This window comes from Meles meles, chromosome 10, assembly GCF_922984935.1.
Source record: "Meles meles chromosome 10, mMelMel3.1 paternal haplotype, whole genome shotgun sequence".
NCBI classification, from domain to species: Eukaryota; Metazoa; Chordata; class Mammalia; order Carnivora; family Mustelidae; genus Meles; species Meles meles.
The window spans coordinates 12,339,143-12,360,000 of NC_060075.1; the positions used below are offsets into that span (position 1 = coordinate 12,339,143).

The 20,858-nt window shown below is 39.4% G+C and overlaps 1 protein-coding gene and 1 gene segment (V, D, J or C); one reads left to right on the forward strand and one right to left on the reverse strand.

Moving 5' to 3' along the window:
* The window catches only part of LOC123951612, a 366,823-nt gene that overhangs the window by 232,389 nt on the left and 113,576 nt on the right, over nucleotides 1–20,858 (reverse strand).
* LOC123951620 (cationic trypsin) lies at nucleotides 391–4,960 on the forward strand. The gene is made up of 5 exons (XM_046020409.1): nucleotides 391–445; nucleotides 2,371–2,530; nucleotides 3,308–3,561; nucleotides 4,074–4,210; nucleotides 4,746–4,960. Exons 1-5 carry the CDS (start codon nucleotides 406–408, stop codon nucleotides 4,893–4,895), a joined length of 741 nt encoding a protein of 246 aa, XP_045876365.1. The 5' UTR covers nucleotides 391–405; the 3' UTR covers nucleotides 4,896–4,960.

A 20,858-nucleotide genomic window follows, 5' to 3' on the forward strand; every position in this document is an offset into this window, starting at 1 on the left:
ACATTAAGGGAGTAGTGTTCAAGATGGTCCTCAAGATAAAAGTTCACAGTTGAGACAATCAAGTACCTAATACCTTTGTCTGGGATCAAGGACACCCATAGCCTCATTCTATGACCTTGCTCCAACTTACTTCTCTATTATGGGGAACACAACGTACCAGATGGGTTTACTACTTCCATTCCCATAACCTTCTGGAAAAGTAGACAAAAGATAATGCTTAAATCTGGTACTGAATTATCTTTAATTTGGCACAAAATTGAATTATAAATTTGGATTAATGAGTTTCCAATAAAATCAGTTTTCTGGCACCCATGGCCATGGGTGTCAATGTCAGACCTGGAGGTATAAATAGCTGTGGATGAGAGACATTCATCCCACTCCTCAGTCAAATTCCAGGGAGCAACCATGAAGACCTTCATCTTCCTTGCCCTGCTGGGAGCTGCTGGTGAGTCTATAATAATAAATGATTCTGTGTATGTCCTTGATGTATTTGTTTGCAGTTTGTAATCTGGAAGACAACAATGAATGTGGAATAGAGTCTCTGTACTTAGGAAGCTTAAAATATCAAAATGACTGTATATAGTAGTCCCCTTTTTTCTGTGGCAGCTACATCCACCCCCCACTAGATGCCTGAAGCCACAGATTATACAACCCGATTATACTATGTTTTCTTTCCCCACATATACATACACATGATAAAGTTTAATTTACAAATTGGGAACAGTAAGGGATTAACAACAAATTTAATATATCATAGAAAATTATAACAATATAGTGTAATAAAAGTTATGTGACTATGCGCTTCTGTCTCTCTCTCTCTCCCTCAAAATATCTTAATGTACTGTACTCAATTTTCTTCTGATGATGTGAGATGATAAAATGCCTACATGGTGAGGAGAGGTGGGATAAACGACATAGGCATCGTGACGTAGTGTTAGGTACTAATGATCTTCAGAGGATACCTCAGAAAATGGATCATCTGCTTCCTGACTCTGGTTAACCAAGGGTAACCAAAACCACCATAAAGGGAGGGACTAGAGTTCTACAATGTCTATACATACTTTAATCTCCCTAGTAGGGGAAAGATGGTAGTGAGCAAGAGTACTTAGTGTAGAAAGTATAAAGAGGAAGAAATTTCCCTGAACTTCAAGGTAAAATCTATGAAGAAAGAGAGAAACGGAAAAGGTATTTCCACATTAAGGAAATGCTTTCTAAGCATTTGAAGTTAATGACTGGGAGATTAAAATTGGGACTAGTGACTAGTCTTGGGCTCACTGAAGAGGCTATGAAGGTCAAAGCCAGCGTCTCCTCTACACCAACAGACATCTTCACAGGGATCTTGACAGGTGAAGGTACTTCATTTCTCATGAATAAAAGCTAGGGGCTGGGTTTTACAACATTCTTGCTAACGAAATCTCTCTGGTGAAAAATAACATATCATTTAATCATCAGAAGAAAGAAAAATGTCTATTTCTGGCTTTTTTCATACTACCAAATTTTATACAAATCTTACAATGAAACTTTCCTGAATTGGATGAGTATAAATTCAATACATTAGTCTATACATGTGGAAATATCTTTCCCCAAATTACTTTAAAATACCTGAACAATGGGGTATGTATAATACAATCATTGACTTTGGGAGACACAGAAATCTTAATAAAGTGGTGGGCAGATTTTAGAATGTGAATAGATTTTTAAATGTTAGAAAGATAATTGACATAAGGAGAAAGGCTGGAAAGGGAAACCATAAAATGTTCCATGAAATTATGTCATGAAAATTTTAGACAAGAACCCAAATAGAAATTGGGGGAGCAAGAGTACAAAACTCCCAATTCCTTCCAGGCTGAAACATTCTTAGGAGTCTTCTAAAACCTTCCTTTCTGTTACTTCATGGGGATATCTACACTATACCAACTATTATAGATAAACTTAAGTATGGTTACTGAAAAACATTATTGAACACCTATTTGCATTTCTGCTGAGCAAAGTTTTGTACAAAAAGTATTCTTTACTTAGATAGTATTGTTCAGGACATTTTTTACATAAAGAGTCTCTGAGGAAGGGGTGTGTGTGTGTGTGTGTGTGTGCATGTGTGTGTTGCATATGTAAAAAACAGTATATTTATCAAATTTAAAACATAAATTTAAAAAATTAGATAGTTATAATAGTATAAGTAGGGTATGTGTTAAGGGTATTGAATGATAAGATTTGGAAAATATCATATAGTAATTATGTTATCACCATTTCCTGATTATGTGTGACAAGAAAATATCTTCTCTTTTATAGTTAATCTCCAAAAACTTAGCAGTAAGTAGGAATTCCAAGATGGAGCTGTTTAACAGATTGTTTCCACCTTTTCCTTGTCAGTTGCTTTCCCCATTGATGATGATGACAAGATCGTTGGGGGCTACACCTGTCAGAGGAACTCTGTTCCCTACCAGGTGTCCCTGAACTCGGGCTATCACTTCTGTGGCGGCTCCCTCATCAATTCCCAGTGGGTGGTGTCCGCAGCTCACTGCTACAAGTCGTAAGTAACCAGTCCTCACCTCCCTGTTCTCTCAGAACAACTCATGCCCCAAAGAACGCCAAAAGAACATCAGGGTGAATGACACAGCTATGCTTGAGGGTCAGGCATTCAGTTCTAGGAGGCTAATCATTCTCCCCAGGCACTGAATGATGCATGGAGGAAATTTACATGGAAAGGTAAACTTAGAGTTCCCTGATGTCCTTCCACATGATGGTACTGAAGACATGGGGTGGGGGCAACTAGTGAGTGATGGAGAATACTCAGAACTATCTCAAGAGCATGAATCAATAAATACTCTTAATCATTATAGCTCAACCAGGAAAAAGTGGCATATGGAGGAAATAATCCACATGAAGCCTCCAGTACAATACTGAAAATAAACATAGTTCATTCTGCCTCCGTAAATTTCTGTCATGTTACTGATTCCTGCCACATCTCCCCAGAATAATACATAATCTGAACCAGAGGAGAAGTGGCAGGTGATGAGCAGTTGTCACCAATCCCTGCTTCACCTAACACCGTTTTATTGGCATCACTAGTCATGGGAACTAACCTTCTCACAACACGGTGGGCTATGAGTCTATGCTGGTCGGGACACCCACCTAAAAGTTGCTGTCACCTGCACCATGTCTGATAGGGCTATCTTGAGTGCACAATTTTCTATGTGTGGAAATGCTTGCAGGGGCTGGTGCTCATGCTGATGCTCATGACTGGGGTGAACTGGGAAAAGGGAAAAGCTCAACTTGGTCCTTAAAGGCTTTGCATCCTTTGGTCCAGCCGAATCCAGGTGCGTCTGGGAGAACATAACATCGCAGTCTCTGAGGGTGGTGAGCAATTCATCAATTCAGCCAAGATCATCCGCCACCCCAGATACAACCAAAACACTATGGATAACGACATCATGCTGATTAAACTGAGCTCTCCCGCCACCATCAACTCTCGAGTGTCTGCTATCTCTTTGCCAAAATCCTGTGCAGCTGCTGGTACCCAGTGCCTCATCTCTGGCTGGGGGAACACCCAGAGCATTGGGGGTAAGTGTCACCTGGAACAAAAGCACCAAGTCTGGAAATCCTAGAAGTGAAGGACATGTAGAGGTTCAGTTAGTCTAAATTGTCACTCAAGGCAAGTTTTCCAGAGGATCGTTTGTAGATATATTGAATCTTAGGAAGATGCCTTTGCTGGAAAACTCAACAAAAATGAGCCATGATAAAGATGGCAGATATCCAATTGAAGTGTGATTAGTGATTTGCAAAGAAGTAGAAACTGAGGAGGTAAGCAGAACAGAGAGATTTAGTACAACCTCAAGCAGAGACCTGATTGAGAAAGAGTCTCTAGATTTGAGATCTGTAGTCACTGATGCTAATGTCAGAGAGAACAACTTGTTGATTAAAACTGTTTGGAAGTCATTCCAGATAACAACTTTCTTCTAAAACAGAAGATACTGGCAATCTGAGAGAGTAGGGAAGGGGAAAGGAGATAGGGAAAGAAATCTCCAGGAATCCTATAGGTAATATTCTTCCATTTTTACTATCCTGCCACACAGAAAATTATCCTGATGTCCTGCAGTGTCTTCAAGCTCCCATCCTCTCTGACAGCAGTTGCCGCAATGCCTACCCTGGTCAGATCAGCAGCAACATGATCTGTCTGGGTTACCTGCAGGGTGGAAAGGACTCTTGCCAGGTCAGTTTCTTTGTATTCCTTCCAGTTGAGCTTCATGCACTTCCACCACAGTTCCCTTTCCCAAAACACAGACTGAAAAGCTGTCTCAGTGATGGATTATAAGGGACCACAGAGATTTGGGATCAGTGATAAATTATCTTTTTCAAACATTAATAGCTAGTGCTAAGGGTAAAAAAATACACAGAAGATGGTGTGGAAGTAGAGCATCCCGGTGCCCTTCTGAGGAGCAATATTGCAGAAAGAAGCTTTCTGAAAAAAGGCAGGGCTAGCTGGGCAGTGTTGCACTCACCAGTCCTCACTTCTTCTTGGTCCTGCATGCCTGCCACTAAGAAAAGAGCAGGAGCTAAGAGGAGGGAGGAGAAAGGAGAGCCATGTATTCAGAGATTGAGAATTGGATTTCCAGGGGAAGGGAAGGGGCTTCCTAGAGAATCAGCAACCTGGGAAAACAGACCCAGGGTAATGGAGAAGCAATGTTGAGTCTTGCCCCCATCTTGGCATAGTTGGGAGTTCTTACCATCTCTTCCTTCTTGCACAGGGTGACTCTGGTGGCCCTGTGGTCTGCAACGGAGAACTCCAGGGCATTGTCTCCTGGGGTATTGGCTGTGCTCAAAAAGGCAAACCTGGTGTCTACACCAAGGTCTGCAACTACGTGAGCTGGATTCAGCAAACCGTTGCTGCCAACTAAGCATGTAAGGATGTGTATTGCTCTATGCACCATTTCTCTTGGTCAATTTCACTTCCAACCACGCCTGAAACAGTATCTAAATAAAAATGTTTATTCCACATCACCTGTGTCCATGAACTGTTCTGACTTAGTATTTATGAACTTTCTCTTCAAACCAGCTGCTGAGTAAGAAGGTGGACATAGGATTGAACTATTACATGAGCATAAAATGGAGAGGTTAGGTTATGATTCATTATGCCTGCTCAAAATGAGTTTAGTGATCACCTACTATCTGCTTGGCTCTGTGTGGTCTATTGAGGGTATAAGCATGCATAAACCTAGAGGTCATTGTTACTGTCCCAGTTTGAACAGAGGATGACACCAAGGTGCAGAAAGTGAAATTCAACTGCCCAAAGTCCTTTGGCAAGCTCATAGTCAGGCAGAGACCAGGCTCCAGCTATCCCGATTGCCGATGCATTGCCATTGCCGTGACACCGCGGTCACCTTCTGTGCTCTAATCTATCTGAAACTCTGTGAGGCTAGATGAGGGAAACCACCATGTGAAGAAATTTTTACAAATCACTGATTTTCTGCATTCTCCAAGGTTTTACGGACATATGTGTTCCAGTTCTCTAAGATCTTTCTTGTTTTCCCAATGGGGTTTTATTGCTATAGCAGTGATGATGTCTGCAGGCAATCTGTGCCCCTCTTCCACCACCAGTCCCCCAAATCTCAGGCCAAATAATGTAGTATTTTGAACTCTAAGAAAAAGGAAGCACAAATGCAAGTATGTTTGCAGAAAATAGATCTATTACACCAAGCTCATAGATTTGGCTACAGATTTGGCTTGGAGTACAAGTGTCAACACAGGATTCTTATGCATATGAGGTCTGGATCCAGGAAAAAGATATCATGGGATCTGAACATGGAAACCCTGGAGCAGGTGGAGGAGGTTTGAAAGGGAGAAATGTTCCCAGTCTCCTTAATAAGGTTAAGGAGGGATATTATCTTGGTCAGTTTAGACTGTTATAACAAAAATGCCATAGATGAGGTGGCTTAAACCACAAACTAATTTCTCATGGTTCTGGAGGCTGGGAAATCCAAGATCAAGGTGCCATTGAAATAGTGGGGGCCCACTTCTGGTGTGTAGATGGTGGCCTTCTTACTGGGTCCTCACAGGGCAGAGAGAGGACTCTAGTCTCTCCTTAGAAGGACACTAATCCCATCACAGGGGCTCCACCTTTATGATCTCACCTAAACCTTGAAAAGGCCCTGCCCCCTAGTACCATCCCACTGTGGATTAGGGTTTGAGCACATAAATTTGGTGGGGGGACATAGTCATGCAGTCCATACTGGGTATCTTGGAAGAGGAAAGTATGGGAAGGTACACACCACATCACCAAACTTCCATTCTTCTGTAACTCTGGATGACATGTTCATAGGGAGCAGTCCTGAGCCCTTAATATTGCCTTGTCAGTGGCACTAGGATGGAGCCCAAATTCCTTTTCCTTGCATTCAAGGCTCTTAACTATTTGATCATAACTAAGCTTTCCTGTCTTATTTCCATTTCAATGCTTTCTATAAGTCCACTCCATCACCACCATCAATATACAGCCCAAGTAGAGGGCAGATTCAGAAACCCTGGCAGGCTAAGTGAGATAGATAAAAGGTGAGAGATTAGGGTCGTCCCAAATATACAAATCCTATTTCTTGATACCATTCTATAGTCCCTTTTCAGCTTCTCTTGTCACTTTCTGTCTCTTGTCTTTTTAAAATCGAACCTTTGTAATTTATATATTTATATTAAAATGTAAAATCTGTATGCTCTTTTACCCAGCAACTTCAATTCTCAAACTCTATCCTATTAAAACATGCATATAAAAACAAAACAAACATACATGGGAGTGTAGCATTTAGAAGTCATTTGTTTGCAAGGAATAGAATATCCAACTCATTAGGTCTTGCATTTATGGAAACTTAGAAGTGGGGAAGCTTAGAAATTCAGGGATGTTGTGACTCAGCAATGCAAAAATGTCAAGGATCCAATTTACTCCTGGCTCTGCCCTGTGCATTACTCTCATTTCTGTCACTTTATCCTAGGGATAAAGCCTTATGATCAAAAAGCCCTCAGAGCCCTACTCTCCTTTGTCTGTATCCAGGAAAAGAGATAAACAAAGTTGCTCCCAACATTTTTGGAAAGCTTTTTTCCTAGATGCCCCTGGCAGTCATCATACTGTGTGTCTTTAACTAAATTTAGTCATTTGCACAACCCTGAGTCAATAATCAAATGGGATTATGCTGATTAATTTACAATGAAGTGATATGGCATGGCATAAGAGCAAAGGGTAGACTTTACATTCTGTAAGAAACTTGGCTTACATGGTATATGTTGGGTTAACTGATTAATTATAAGGCTAGTCACCAAGAGATGGAGGAGTGGATGTAAAGGAAGAGGACACAGTCTCCACTAGAGTAATCTAGGGTGCTTATCAGTATATTGTCTATGAAATAATGAAAACCCAGGAACATTTCAAATATTCATTTAATAGAATATTGATTAAATAATTGACATGTCCCTCAGTGGAGACAATTTATTCAAGCACTTACTCAAAATATTTATTGAACAACTACAATATACCAGTCCTGTTTTATGAACTTAAGGTACAGCAGAAGAACAGTCAAAACCCTGCCTTCATGGTATATGTATTCTCACTCAATAAATAGAAAACAAATGAATAGAATGTAATGCTGATCTATGCAAATGCTAAAGGGAAAGCAAATTGGATAAAGGGGTATCTGACTGGAATGCATAAACCTGCCAAGAAGTATAGTGGACATTTGAAATATGAGGGTTGGGGAACCTACACCTTGCAGAGTAAAAAATCCTTCTGTAACTTATGACTCCCCCAAAATTCAACTACTAATAGCTTACTGTTGGCCAGAAGCCTTACTGATAACATAAACAGATGATTAACATGTTTCATATATGTCCTACATACTATATTCTTACAATAAAGTAGGAAAAAATGCTATTAAGAAAATCATAAGGAAGAGAAAATTCACTTGCAGTTCTGTACTGTAAGAAGTCACAAATTAGCGGACCCATGCAGTTCAAACTCCATATTGTTTAAGGGTCAACTATGTAATCAGAAATACATAAGAAGACATATGAAAACCAGGACCCCCAGGTGGCTCAGCTGGTTAAGTGGCTGACCTGATTTTGGCTCAGGTCATGATCTCAGTATCCTGGGATGGAGCCCTACATCTGGCTTAGTGGGGAATCTGTTTGAGGATTCTCGCTCCCTCTAATCCCCCCTATCATGTTCTCTTTCACTCTAAAATAAAGAAATAAATCATTTTTTTCTTTAAAAAAAGACCTACAGGGGAGGAACCAGATGGCAGAGGAGTAGGAGACCTAAATATCATCAGGTCCCAGGACTTCAGTTTGATAGTTATCAAACCATTCTGAACACCTGCAAACTCAACAGGAGGTCAAAGAAAAGAATAGCAGCAATTCTATGAACAGAAAAGCGACCAATTTCTGGAAGATAGAATGTGCAGAGAAGTGAACCTGGGGTGATTTATGGGAAGATAGGCCATGGGTGTTGGGAGCCTCGATCAGCCAGCTCATGGAAAATGATAAAGCAGCAGAGCATGAAATCAGAACTTTTAGAAGCCTGCTCCACTGAGTGACATTGCTCCAGTGGCTAAGCAGGGGGTGGAACCCTTGCTGAGACAGTATAGTCCCGAAACCCTTGGGGTCACAGAAAGACCGGGGGTGCCTGTGTGTGGCAGAGTTCCTAAGTATCAGAATGGGGAAGCCAGCTGTAAAGACAAAGGCAAGGAGTGTGCTATCAGGTCTGGGTTTTCATATTCCATGATCTGAGGCACAGTTGGGCCCTACTCTTCTACCACAAGTGGCAGATCCAGGGAAACCCCCACACCCCACCCTTCACCAGGAGGAGTGGCATAGGAGAGTGCTGGGAGAATCTGCTGGGTTTGGAGACTGCAAACAGGGTTGGATACCAGAGATAGAAATGCTCTATCACAGGCTGTGTGAGCTCAGAGTGTGGCCAGAGACCAGGAAGGTAGGCATGATTGACTGCTTTTCTTTAAGGGAACACTGAAGAGAGGGGCCCCTGAGCTTTCAGCTCCTCCAGGCCAGAGATTGGGAGGCCACCATTTTCATTCTCATCCTCCAAAACTGTACGGGAAGGTTTCAAGAAACAAAAGTTACTGAGAACAAACCCAAGCAGATTACTTCGCCTGGCCCCTAGCAAGGGTGCTGCAATTATGCCTTGGGCAAAGACATTTGAGAATCACTGCAACAGACCCCTCCCCCAGAAGATCAAAAAGAACATTCATCCAAGACCAAGTTAACCAATCAAGGAGAACTGCAAAACAACAGCGCTAGAGGAAACAACACATAGAATCCATGGCTTTTCCCCATGATTCTTGAATTTTTCAGTTAAATTTTTTAAATTTTCTTTATTTTTTTTCCATTTTTAAAAATTTTTCCTTTTTTCTGTTTTAACCAACATTTTATCTTATCAATACCTATTTATTTATTTATTTATTAGATTTTTTTTTTCAGGGTTCCGAGATTCACTGTGTATGTACCATGTCCAGTGTTCTATGCAATACATGCCCTCCTTAATACCCACTATCGGGCTAATCCATTCCCCACCCGCTCCATTCCAAAACCCTCAGTTTGTTTCTCAGAGTCCACAGTCTCTCATGCTTCATCCCCCTTCTGATTAAACCCAATTCACTTTTCCTTTCCTTCTACTAATGTCTTCCATGTTATTCCTTATGCTCCACAAGTAAGTGAAACCATATGATAATTGACTTTCTCTGCTTGACTTTTTAAAAAAATCTTTTTGAATTTTCATTATTACCATAATATTCTATCTCTTCATTGTATTTAATCTTATTTTTAGTATACATCTAAGTTTTTCTTTAGAACTTATTTAGAATATATATTCTAAATTTAGTGTATGGCTTTGTTCTAGTATCCTGCCTGATCACATTCTCTCCTTTATTTATCTTTCTTTGTTCAACCAACTTCTTATCAATTCATGTTTTAAAATCTTTTTAAATTTTCATCTTTACAGTCATATTCCATCCTTTCATATTTACCCTTATTTTTGTGTATATATACAAGTGTGTCTGTCTTTAAAATTTGGGGAGGCAGTTTCTTCTAACAGACCAAAACACACCAAAATTCTGGTGTGTGGTTCTGTTCTATTCACCAGCCTGATCATATATTTTTTTTCCTTTCTTTTCCTCCTGGTTTTGGGTCTCTTCTGATTTGTTTAGTGTATATTTTTCTGGTGTCATTGTTACCCTTTAAGCATTTTGTTCCCTCATTCATCTATTCTTCTCTGGACAAAATGACAAGGAGGAAAAACTCACTTCAGAAGAAAGAACAGGAGGCAGTATTGACGTTTAGGGACCTAATCAATGTGGACATTAGTAAGATGTCAGAAATAGAGTTCAGAATGATGTTTATAAAGATACTAGCTGGTCTTGAAAAAAGCATAGAAGGTACTAGAGAATCCCTTTCTGGAGAAGTAAAAGAACTAAAATCTAACCAAGTTGAAATTTTAAAAATTTATTAATGAGTTGCAATTAAAAATGGAGCCTCTTATGGCTAGGATAAATGAGGCAGAAGAGAGAATTAGTGATATAGAACATCAAATTATGGAGAATAAAGAAGCTGACAAAAAGAGAGATAAACAACTACCAGGTTACGAGGGGAGAATTCCAGAGATAAGTAATACCATAAGATGAAACAATATTAGAATAATTGGGATCCCAGAAGAAGAAAGAGAGAGAGGGGCAGAAGGTATATTGGAGCAAATTATAGCAGAGGACTTCCCAAATTTGGGAAAGGAAAGAGGCATCAAAATCCAGAAGGCCCAGAGAATCCCCCTCAAAATCAATAAAAAATAAGTCAACACCCTATCATCTAATAGTAAAACTTACAAGTCTCAGAGACAAAGAGAAAATCCTGAACGCTTCTTGGAGCAAGGAGCTTATAAACTACAAAGGTAGAAATATTAGATTGGGATGAGACTTATCCATAGAGATCTGGCAGTCCAGAAAGGACTGGCATGATGCAGTCAGAGCACTAAATGAGAAAAGTATGTAGCCAAGAATAGTAAATCCAGCTAGGCTGTCATTGAAAATAGAAGGAGAAATAAAAAGCTTCCAGGACAAACAAAAACTGAAAGAATTTGCAAACACCAAATCAGCCTCACAGGAAATATTAAAAGGGGTTCTCTCAGCAAAGAGAGAGCCTAAAAGTAACAGACCAGAAAGTAATAGAGACAATATACAGTAATAGTCACCATACAGGCAATACAATGGCACTAAATTCCTATCTCTCAATAGTTACCTTGAATGTAAATGGGCTAAATGCCCCCAATGAAAAGACACAGGGTATCAGAATGGATTAAAAACAAAAAACAAAAAACAAGACCCATTGATATACAAACTCATTTTAGACCCAAAGACACCTCCAGATTTAAAGTGAGTGGGTGGAACACAATTTACCATTCTAATGGGCTTCAAAAGAAAGCCTGGGTGGCAATCCTTATATAAGACAAATTAGATTTTAAGCCAAAGACTATAAAAAGAGATGAGGAAAGACACTATATCATACTTAAAGGGTCTGTCCAACAAGAAGATCTAAAAATTTTAAATACCTATGCCCCTAACATGGGAGCAGAGAACTACATAAACCAATTAATAACAAAATCAAAGAAACACACTGACAGTAATACAGTAAGAGTAGGGGATTTAACACACCCCCCCCCACTGAAATGGTTAGATCATCTAAGAAAAAGATCAACAAAAAAATAAGTACTTTAAATGACACACTAGACCAGAGGGACATCACAGATATATTCAGAACATTCCATCCCAAAGCAACAGAATATGCAGTCTTCTCTAGTGAACATAGAACATTCTCCAGAACAGATCACATCCTGGGTCACAAATCAGGTTTCAGCTGGTACCAAAAGATTGGGATCATTCCCTGCATATTTTCAGACCACAATGCTTTGAAACTAGAACTCAACCACAAGAGGAAAGCTAGAAAGAACTCAAATACATGAAGGCTAAAGAGCATCCTACTAAAGAATGAATGGGTCAACTAGGAAATTAAAGAAGAATTGAAAAAATTAATGGAAACAAATGAAATTGAAACATTGTTGTTAAAAATCTTTGGGATGCAGCAAAGGTGGTCTTGAGAGGAAAGTATATAGTGATACAAGCCTTTCTCAAGAAACAAGAAAGTTCTCAAATACACAACCTAACCCGACATCTAAAGGAGCTAGAGAAAGAACAGCTTTTCTCCTCCTAAACCCAGCAGGAGAAGAGAAATAATAAAGATTAGAGCAGAAATCAATGAAATAGAAACCAAAAGAACAGTAGAACAAATCAACGAAGCTAGGAGCTGGTTCTTTGAAAGAATTAATAAGATTGATAAATCCCTGGCCAGATATATCAAAAAGAAAAGAGAAAGGACCCAAATAAATAAAATCATGAATGAAAGAGGAGAGATCACAACCAACACCAAATAAAAACAGACAATTATAAGAACATATTATGAGCAACTCTATGCCAGCAAATTTGACAATCTGGAAGAAATGGATGCATTCCTAGAGACATATAAACTGCCAAAACTGTACCAGGAAGAAATAGAAAACCTGAACAGACCCATAACCCGTAAGGAGATTGAAGCAGTCATCAAAAATCTCACCAAACAAGAGCCCAGGTCCAGATGGCTTCCCAGGGGAATTCTACCAAACATTTAAAGAAGAATTAATTCCTATTCTCCTGAAACTGTTCCAAAAAAATAGAAATGGAAGGAAAACTTTCAAACTCATTTTATGAGGCCAGCATTACCTTGATCCCCAAACCAGACAAAGACCCCATCAAAAAAGAAAATTACAGGGGCGCCTGGGTGGCTCATTGGGTTAAATCCTCTGCCTTTGGCTCAGGTCATGATCTCAGGGTCCTGGAATGGAGCCCCACATTGGGCTCTCTGCTCAGTGGGAGCCTGTTTCCTTCTCTCTCTCTGCCTGCCTCTCTGCCTACTTGTGATCTCTGTCAAATAAATAAATAAAATCTTTTTTTTAAAAGAAAGAGAATCATAGACCAATAACCTTGATGAACACAGATGTGAAAATTCTCACCAAAATACTATCCAATAGAATCCAACAGTACATTAAAAGGATTATTCACCACGGCCAAGTGGGATTTATCCCAGGACTGCAAGATTGGTTCAACATCTGCAAATAAATCATTGTGATAAAATACATTAATAAAATAAAGAACAAGAACCACATGATACTCTCAAGAGATGCTGAAAAAGCATTTGACAAAGTACACCATTCTTTCTTGATCAAAACTCTTCGAAGTGTAGAAGTAGAGGGTACATACCTTAATATCATCAAAGCCATCTATGAAAAACCCACAGTGAATATAATTCTCAATGGAGAAAAACTGAGAGCTTTTCTGCTAAGGTCAGGAACACAGTAGGGATGTGATTATCACCATTGCTATTCAACATAGTACTAGAAGTCCTAGCCTCAGCCATCAGACAACAAAAAGAAATTAAAGGCATCTGAATCGGCAAAGAAGTCAAACAATAACTCTTTGCAGATGGTATGATACTTTATGTGGAAAACCCAAAAGACTACACTCCAAATCTGCTAGAACTCATACAGGAATTCAGTAAAGTGTCAGGATATAAAATTAATGTACAGAAGTCAGTTGTATTTCTATTACACCAACAACAAGACAAAAGAAAAAGAAATTAAGGAGTCGATCCCATTTACAACTGCACCCAAAACCATAAGATACCTAGGAATAAACCTAACCAAAGCGGCAAAGAATCTGTACTCAGAAAACTATAGACTATTCATGAAGGAAATGGAGGAAGACACAAAGAAATGGAAAAATATTTCATGCTCATGGATTAGAACAATGAATATTATTCCAATGTCTATTCTACCTAGAGCAATCTATGTATTTAATGCAATCCCTATCAAAATACCAACAACTTTTTTTCAAAGAAATGTAACAAATAATCCTAAAATTTATACAGAACCAGAAGAGACCCCAAATATCCAGAGGAATGTTAAAAAAGAAACCCTAAGCTGGTGGCATCACAATTCCAGATTTCAAGCTCTATTACAAAGCTGTCATCATCAAGGTAGTATGGTACTGGCACAAAAACAGACACATAGATCAATGGAACAGAATAGAGAGCCCAGAAATGGACCCTCAACTCTATGGTCAACTAATCTTTGACAAAGCAGGAAGGAATGGCCAATGGAAAAAAGGCGTCTCTTCAACAATTGGTGTTGGGAAAATTGGACAGCCACATGCAGAAAAATGAAACTGGACCATGTCTTTACACCACACACAAAATAGACTCAAAATGGATGAAATGACCTCAATGTGAGATAGTAATTCATCAAAATCTTCGAGGAAAACACAGGCAGCAACCTCTTTGACCTCAGGCACATTAACTTCTTCCTAGAAACATCACCAAAGGCAAGGGAGGCAAGGGCAAAAATGAACTACTGGGACTTCATCAAGATAAAAAGTTTTTGTACAACAAAGGAAACAGTTAACAAAACCAAAAGACAACTGACAGAATGGGAGAAGATATTTCCAAATGACATATCAGATAAAGGGCTAGTATCCATAATGTATAAAGAACTTATCAAACTCAACACCCAAAGAATAAAGAATCCAATCCAGAAATGGGTGGAAGACATGAACAGACATTTCTGCAATGAAGACATCCAAATGGTCAATAGACACATGAAAAAGTGCTCCACATCACTTGGCATCAGGGAAATACAAATCAAAACCACAATGAGATATCAGCTCACACCAGTCAGAATGGCTAAAATTAACAAGTCAGGAAGCCACTTTGTAAAGCTGGAAGAGGTATCTCTCAAGAATATATATTTACTACAAATAAATACCTAATTCATAATTCAGTAAGATCCAGGAAGACATGGTATCTTTGGGGCAAAAATAAGGAAATGTATAAAGAGGTAACAATCTGAGATTGGGAACAACTACCTAAAGTCAGTGAGTTGAGGGAAATTGGAAGGGGAGATGAACCATGAGAGACTATGGACTCTGAAAAACAACCTGAGGGTTTTGAAGGGGCAGGGGGTGGGAGGTTGGGGGAACCAGGTGGTGGGTAAGAAGGAGGGCATGTATTGCATGGAGCACTGAGTGTGGTGCAAAAACAATGAATTCTGTTACGCTGAAAAGAAATTTTAAAAAAAAGGAAAAAAAGTGGTTTTGTCTTGCTATGTTTAATCATAGTAACAGATAAGTTTACTTTACTTACTACTTGTTCTGAAAACTCTAAGATGGCTCTTAATTGTCAGCCTCATGGTTATGGCCTTTCACAGCAATGTAAAATAAAGCAATATCTGCACATAGAAGCCTAGCTCCTTGTGTAAACATCTTTTTCTCACATAGGATAGATATCAGAGATAGATGTGGAATTTTACTTCATATTGGTACACACCATAATCCACTTGTTAGTTTCTCCACTAACAACCAAAAAATCTCAGCATATGCTCATGATGAATTCATCTGAGGAAAGTTGGTTTAACAAGATGAATAGAAGCTTCTTTTACCCTAAAAACCATATTAATTCATTATTTAATGTCAACTATTCTCATCATTCAATTTTTATGGCACGTGATTTTGGTATTGAAATAAAACACTCAAAGGCCTTTAAAATAATACTTACTTACTAATTTAGTATTATTTTAGTTGTACTTTAAAAATCAATTCAGAAGTTCTGTCTCATTTAACGGAGAGAAATACAACAGTCTTTACTTAATGTTGGAGATAGTCATGTATTCTGAGTAGCTCAGTCTAATCATTGTTTATCTGTACCCCATCTCGGCTATGGACTCTGCCGAACCATAGTCTTATCATATGATCCAACAATCGAGATAAAATCTTGTCTTGGGGCGCCTGGGTGGCTCAGTGGGTTAGAGCCTCTGCCTTCAGCTCAGGTCATGGTCTCAGGGTCCTGGGATCGAGCCCCGCATCGGGCTCTCTGCTCAGCGGGGATCCTGCTTCCCCATCTCTCTCTGTCTGCCTCTCTGCCTACTTGTGATCTCTGTCTTTCAAATAAATAAATAGAATCTTAAAAAAAAATCTTGTCTCCGGGCGCCTGGGTGGCTCAGTGGATTAAAGCCTCTGCCTTCAGCTCAGGTCATGATCCCAGGGTCCTGGGATCGAGCCCCACATTGGGCTCTCTGCTCAGCAGGGAGCCTGCTTCTTTCTCTCTCTCTCTGCCTGCCTCTCTGCCTACTTGTGATCTCTGTCTGTCAAATAAATAAATAAAATCTTTAAAAAAAAAAAGAAAGAAAAATCTTGTCTCTACACACAAAGCTACATATGGATGTTTATAGAAAATTTATTTGTAATTGGCAAAAACTTGGAAGCAACCAAGATGTTCTTCCATTAGGCGTATTGATAAATAAACTGTGGGACATCCAGCCAATGCAATATGATTCAGTGCTAAAAAGAAATGAGCTATGAAGCAACAAAAAGACATGGAGGAAACTTAAGTACATATCACTAAGGGACAGAAGCAAACTGAAAGAGCTACATATTGTATGATTCTAACAATAAGACATTGTGGAAAAGGCACAATCATGATGTCAATAAAAAGAATAGTAGTTTCCAAGGGTCAGAAGTCAGGCAAGGCATAAACAGGCAGAGCCCAGAGGACTTTTAGGGCAGTGAAAATACTTTGTATGCTACTCTAACATACATGTCATTCATTATACATCTGTTCAAACCCATAGACTATACAACAGCAAGAAGAGTGAACACTGTGGTAAACTATGGACTTTGAGGGGTAATAATGTGTCAGTGTAGGCTCATCCTTTGTAGTAAGTGGACCATTCTGGTGGGGATGTTGGAAATGGGACAGGGCATGCACTGGTGAGGCCATGGGGTATATGGGAAATCTCTGTACCCTCCTCTCAATATTGCTGATAGCCTTAAATCCTTGCTCTTAAAAAAAGTTATTAACTATTTTTTTTTTGTGGAGTGAAAATTATAGAGAATGGACAGAGCCAGAAGTACTGCAATGCTGATCATGCTAATAGTGGACAATGCTAAGTGGAGTTATAATGAGTGAGTTTTTATTGTTGTTTCATATTTCTGCTGTTTTTTTCCCTATATTTTTCTCGATAAACATGTAATAGATTTACATGAACTGTGAGAGACTGTGAACTCTGAGAAACAAACTGAGGGTTTTAGAGGGGAGAGGGGTTTGGGGGATGGGTGAGCCTGGTGGTGGGTCAGGTTACTGATCATAAAATAATAGGGTACAAGCTGTACCCATCAGCATGGGAAAGATGTGTAGAAAAATGTTTATCATTGGGGGATTTCCATGAATGGAGAAGACATTTTGAAGGAGGGAAGTTTAAGCCAAATCTTTAAGCAACCTAGTCCTGTACCAGTTTCTTTTTTCCTAAGAACTAGTTCTGTTACATCATCTAAGAAGAGGCTAGCATCTAGCTTCAACTCCTAGTTACTGGGATCTTATTTTTCAAGTAATGTGAGGCAACTTTTGGGGTTGCCTCTTGAGATTTGTTCTTGCTACATAAAGGGACAGTGGAGAATCTGTTGGCTTGGAAGCTTGGCTTTTCTTGCTTCTCCTGTTCATTATTCTAGAACCCATAATTTTCTGCTGCCTCTGACCTCTGACCACTTACCTTTTAATTATGACTCTCCTGATCCTCTATCACCTAGGGGCGAGACTAAGAACAAATGGTTGAAAGCTTTAAACAGTTTTCTGGCTCAACATAAGGACAAACTTTCCAACTGGGTGGTTGAGAAAGTACTGTGATCTCCTTTCTGCAATAAAGACCAGAAGACCATTTGTGAGGAGTTGCAGATGGGGCCCAAATGTCTGATGGGGCAAAGAGGAACTTGAGCATTTACTGTATGCCAGAGACAGAGCTATAGACTTAAAGATTTAAATATAAAATATTTGCTTTGGGAGTTCATAATCTAGTTGAAGGAACAGACAAGAAAATAAAAACTTGCAAGAGAATTCAGAGGTCTTAATAGCAATATATACAGAGCTTTAAAAATGTTTCAGAAAGGTAACAGAGAGCTACCTAACAAATCAAAGGCTGCCTGGGGTGGAGTTAGGGATGGGCACAGATAAATGTCAGAGGTTAATTCTAAGGAGAGATGATGCTCAGGGTAAATTTTAATGGATTAATCAGAGTTCACTAGCAAAGAAGAAGGGGAGGTAACCCCCTGCAGCAATTACTTACTGAACAATTATTATTTAATTTTTTAATTTTTTATTAACATATAATGTATTATTAGCCCCAGGGTACAGGTCTGTGAATCACCAGGTATACACACTTCGTAGCACTCACCATAGCACATACCCTCCCCAATGTCCATAACCCCACCCCCCTCCCCCTAACCACCTCCCCCCGGCAACCCTCAATTTGTTTTGTGAGATTAAGAGTCTCTTATGGTTTGTCTCGCTCCTGATCCCATCTTGTTTCATCTATTCTTTTCCTACCCCCCAAACCCACCACATTACAGCTCAACTTCCTCATATCAGGGAGATCATATGATAGTTGTCTTTCTCTGATTGACTTATTTCACTCAGCATAATACTCTCTAGTTCCATCCAAGTTGTCGCAAATGGCAAGATTTCATTTCTTTTAATGGCTGCATAGTATTCCATTATATATATACACATATATATATACACACATATATATATACACATATATATATGTGTGTGTATATATATACACACATATATATATATGTGTATATATATATATACCACATCTTCTTTATCCATTCATCTGTTGATGAATCTAGGTTCTTTCCATAGTTTGGCTATTGTGGACATTGCTGCTATAAACATTTGGGTGCATGTGCCCCTACGGATCACTACATTTGTATCTTTCTTGAGGGTAAATACCCACTAGTGCAATTGCTGGGTCATAGGGTAGCTCTATTTTCAACTTTTTGAGGAACCTCCATGCTGTTTTCCAGAGTGGTTGCACCAGCTTGCATTCCCACCAACAGTGTAGGAGGGTTCCCCTTTCTCTGCATCCTCGCCAGCATCTGCCATTTCCTGACTTGTTAATTTTAGCCATTCTGACTGGTGTGAGGTGGTATCTCACTGTGATTTTGATTTGTATACTGAATAATTATTGTGTGTCAGATACATGTTGGCTTTGAGGCAGAAGAATAAGCAAATCAGACATTAGCTGTGCCCTCAGGAATTTTAAATTACCTGGAACAATCAACACTACACAGATACTCACACAATTAATATATAATTGGAAGTAAGTGTAATAAAAGAAACATAAAGGCTAACAAGAAAACTCAAGAAGGCCTGACTGGTGCTGGAGAGTGCAGGCAAGGTTCAGGATTCTCCCTGATCAGAGATCAGGAGAATGATTGGGACTTTAGCAGGTGAGAGTGTGGGGAAGGCACAGAGGCTTGATCAGCATGGAGTGTCCAGGCACACAGGCATTAATGTCAGGCCCGGGAATCTTGTGTATCATGACATCAACATGGAGCTGTTGAAAGGGTCCTAAGCAGGAAAATGACAGGGCCCATTTACATTTTAGCAAGACCACTCTGGTAAGTGGTATAGAGGATAGGTTGAAGGAAAGTAAATCCAGAAACAAGAAAGTACTTACAATGCTATTTCGGTAGACTGTGGTCCCAACAAAGGCACAAGTGGTTCACTTGAAAGGTAAGGATCTTCAAAGACAAGCCAAGGATTTTTCAGATGGGCACAGATTTTAAGACTGGACATTTGAATATAGGTGGTGAGTAAGGTGGATGGGGGAAGTTAAGGGAGACTTCCATGTTTCAAGTTTGATTCACCATGTAGATGAAGTTCCATTGCACCGATTTGGGAAAAATAGGAAGAAGAAGCTATGATGTGCACCCCAGTGTTTATAGCAGCAGTGACCACAGTAGCCAAAATATGGAAAGAGCCCAGATGTCCATTGACAGATGAATGCATAAAGAAGGTGTGGTGTACAGATACATACATACCACGTCTATATATACATATATATAGGTATATACAATACATATACATATATGCATACATTATATATATATACACACACATGTATACACACAATGGAATATTACTTCCATCAAAAGGAATGGAATCTTACCATTTGCAATGACATGGATGGAAATAGAAGGTATTATTCTAAGTGAAATAAGTCAGTCAGACAAAGACAAATACCATATGATCTCACTCAAATGAGGAATTTAAGAAACAAAACAGATGGGGGCACCTGGGTGGTTCAGTGGTTTAAGCTGCTGCCTTCGGCTCAGGTCATGATCTCAGGGTCCTGGGATCGAGTCCCGCATCGGGCTCCCTGCTCGGCAGGGAGACTGCTTCCCTCTCACTCTTTCTGCCTGCCTCTCTGCCTACTTGTGATCTCTCTCTGTCAAATAAATAAATAAAATCTTTAAAAAAAAGAAAGAAACAAACAAACAAAACAGATGAACATAGGGGAAGGGAACAAAAAATAAAATAAGACAAAATCAGAGAGGGAGACAAACCATAGGAGACTCTTAACTCTAGAAACAAACTGAGGGTTGCTGGAGGGGAGGTGGGTAGGGGAATGGGGTAGCTGGGTGATGGACATTAAGGAGGGCACTCGACGTAGTGAGCACTGGGTATTATATGCCACTGATGAATCATTAAACTGTATCTCTGAAACTAATAATACACTCTGTGTTAATTAATTGATCTCAAGTTTAAAAAAATAAAGCAAGGATAAAAAAAAAAAGGTATGATGGACTCAACTCTAGATAAGCTGGCGTGAGCTGCTTGAGGACACTTGAGCAGATATGTTCAGGTAGCAGTTGGAACTCAGAGAAGCCCAGGAAGGA